Source organism: Marmota marmota, unplaced genomic scaffold (genome assembly GCF_001458135.2).
Source record: "Marmota marmota marmota unplaced genomic scaffold, marMar, whole genome shotgun sequence".
Lineage (NCBI taxonomy): Eukaryota > Metazoa > Chordata > Mammalia > Rodentia > Sciuridae > Marmota > Marmota marmota.
In genome coordinates, this window is record NW_025999978.1 from 1 (window position 1) to 3,081 (window position 3,081).

The 3,081-nt window shown below is 70.2% G+C and overlaps 1 protein-coding gene across 1 annotated transcript; it reads left to right on the top strand.

The window, feature by feature from the left end:
* Nucleotides 1-473: 473 nt before the first annotated feature.
* LOC107134869 (receptor-type tyrosine-protein phosphatase S-like) lies at nt 474-3,076 on the top strand (the record flags this gene model as incomplete). The annotated part of the gene is made up of 5 exons (XM_015476882.2): nt 474-1,178; nt 1,536-1,633; nt 2,119-2,372; nt 2,796-2,889; nt 2,972-3,076. Coding segments are annotated over 5 exons (1,256 nt in total), but the record flags the coding sequence as incomplete, so codon positions are not given.
* Between the last annotated feature and the right edge of the window lie 5 nt (nt 3,077-3,081).

The following is a 3,081-nucleotide window of genomic DNA, read 5'->3' on the forward strand; positions in this document are numbered from 1 at the left end:
GGCCCTCCCGTCAGCCCAGGGTTGGCTCTTGTCCAGTACTGAGCTGAGTCAGGAAAAAGGCCACCTGGACGTGCAAGGGGGTGGCTGTGTGCATGGGCGGCAGGAGACCCTGTGCCCTGGCTGCTCCACGTCCTCGGGGACTGCGCTGCCACTCTGACCCTTAGCCCCCGTCCCGCCCTCCCGCCACGCTGTTCCCGCAGCACCCTGCGCCTCCCCTGGGCCTCCCCTCGCCCCTTCCCAGGGATGCCAGGGCTGAGCAGTGTCCCCACTGCCACCTGCCCGGATCCACAGCATCCCCCCAGGCCCTCGAGACTCCTGGCGGGGTTGGTGCCCCCTCCCCACCTAAGCCTGGCGCCCCCGGGTCGCTATGACGACCAGGCTGTGAGCACGCGCCCGTGTCCCCTGCTCGGGAGGCCGAGGTGGGTCGTGAGGTGGGTCGTGAGCCAGGCCGGCGCCCAGGTCACCCTGAGCAGCTCTGAGGAGACCCCAGGCGGAGGCCCCATCTCTGGAAGTCAACGCAGCCCACCCTGTGCTCCAGGCCAGGGTGACGCGTGGCCCTGATGTCCCCACAGTGCTGGGCCGCCCCACCCTGTCGGTGCAGCAGACCCCCGAGGGCAGCCTGCTGGCCCGCTGGGAGCCCCCTGCCGCCGCGGAGGACCAGGTGCTGGGCTACCGCCTGCAGTTCGGCCGCCAGGACGCGCCGCCCCTGGCCACGCTGGAGTTCGCACCCTCCGAGGACCGCTACACGGCGGCGGGCGTGCACAAGGGGGCCACGTACGTGTTCCGACTGGCCGCCTGGAGTCGCGGCGGCCTGGGCGAGGAGGCGGCTGAGGTCCTGAGCATCCCCGAGGACGCGCCCCACGGCCACCCGCAGATCCTGGAGGCGGCCGGCAATGCCTCTGCGGGCACCGTCCTGCTGCGCTGGCTGCCGCCTGTGCCCGCCGAGCGCAATGGCGCTATCGTCAAGTACACGGTGGCCGTGCGAGAGGCCGGCGCCCTGGGCCCCGCCCGAGAGACCGAGCTGCCGGCGGCGGCCGAGCCGGGGGCCGAGAACGTGCTCACGCTGCGGGGCCTCAAGCCCGACACGGCCTACGATCTCCAAGTGCGAGCCCACACACGCAGGGGCCCCGGCCCCTACAGCCCCCCAGTCCGCTACCGCACGTTCCTGCGGGACCAAGGTAGGCGCTCGGCACCGCACAGAGCCGGACTGGGCCTCGCGCCCCCCCCACCCCCTCCCCCCCAGGTAAGTGGCCACTTTTCTGCTTCCTCCTGGACGTCGAGACGAGTCGGACCGAGGCTGGCGAAGGCAAAGGTGGGATCGCCTCTGGCACCGCCGCCCCACCTTCTCTCTGCAGCCGCGTCTCCGCAGCAGGGCCTGGGACAGGGCAGGCAGGGCCGGGCCAGGGCCAGGGCCAGGGCCAGGCAGGAAGGCCATGGGCACAGGCACAGCCACGACAGGGAGCCTGGGCCGCCCCGCTGCCCCGCGCAGGCCCTCACCTCCCTCTCCTCTGCTCTCTCCCTGCTGCCCGGCGCAGTCTCCCCCAAGAACTTCAAGGTGAAGATGATCACGAAGACCTCGGTGCTGCTGAGCTGGGAGTTCCCGGACAACTACAACTCACCCACACCCTACAAGGTGCGCTGCTGGCTGCCGGGCGGGGCTCAGTCTACACTGCTGCTGGGTCTCTGATCAGGCTCTGCTGGGACCCCGAGCGGGGCAAGGGCCTGGGATCCGGGCTCAGTCGGGACTGGGACCCAGAGGGGGGCTCAGCCTGGGATCCGGGCTCAGTCGGGACTGGGACCCCGAGGGGGGCTCAGCCTGGGATCCGGGCTCAGTCGGGACTGGGACCCCGAGGGGGGCAAGGCCGGGGATCCCCGTCAGCTCTGGATGGATGCGCAGCCAGGGATGAGGACTGGGTCAGGGTTGGGCTCAGCTGGACGGAGGTTCAGGCGGGGCTTGGAGCCCAGGCTGGGGCTGCAGATCAGCAGGAAGGAGGGCCATGATGGACACTCAGCGTTGGGGCTCAGGACACTCAGGACTCGGGGCTCACTTGATACTCAGACACAGGGTCCAGCAGAAGGGGGATGCGGCAGGGGCTCTGAGCTGGTTCCGGCCCACAGATCCAGTACAACGGGCTCACGCTGGACGTGGACGGCAGGACCACCAAGAAGCTCATCACGCACCTCAGGCCCCACACCTTCTACAACTTTGTGCTGACCAACCGTGGCAGCAGCCTCGGTGGCCTCCAGCAGACGGTCACCGCCTGGACAGCCTTCAACCTTCTGAGCAGCAAGCCCAGCGTCGCCCCCAAGCCTGACCCCGAGGGCTTCATCGTGGTGTACCTGCCTGACGGCCAGAGCCCCGTGCCTGTGCAGTACGCCACCCGTCCACCCCCAGCCCGCTGTGTGCCAGGGCAGGCCCCTGAACTCTGTGCCCATCTGTAAGACAGGGACAGGTCCCACCTCACAGGCTGTGCTAAAAGTTCAGTGCTCCGCGGCTGTGGTCCCGGTCATGCTGAGACCTGGCCCTCTGTGTGACCTTCACTGGGCAACCGTAGGGCGCTGGGAAGGTCTGGGCCCAGGTTCTAAGCGGGTGGAGATGGCGGGAGGCCCAGAGGAGAGGAGGAGAAGTAAAGGCCCCAAGAACACGGGAGCATGGAGGCCGGGCCTCGAGGGGGGGCAGGAGTTCTGGGCTTAGAGCCGGTGGCGCTGGCCTGGGGGACAGAGGTGCCCGGAGGTGAGGCGAGCGCTGGCCCCGGGGCGGGCGCGGGAGCCAGGACCCTCTGCTTTCCCCCCAGGAGCTACTTCATCGTGATGGTGCCCCTGCGCAAGTCCCGCGGAGGCCAGTTCCTGACCCCACTGGGCAGCCCGGAGGACATGGACCTGGAGGAGGTGAGGCCTGGTGGCCGCGCGGGGGCCCGGGCTTCCCCGGGGCTCCGTATCCCGCGGCTCTGACGCCCGCCTGCGCCCACAGCTGGTCCAGGACGTGGCCCGGCTGCAGCGGCGCAGCCTGCGGCACTCCCGCCAGCTGGAGGCGCCCCGGCCCTACATCGCCGCCCGCTTCTCCGTCCTGCCGCCCGTCTT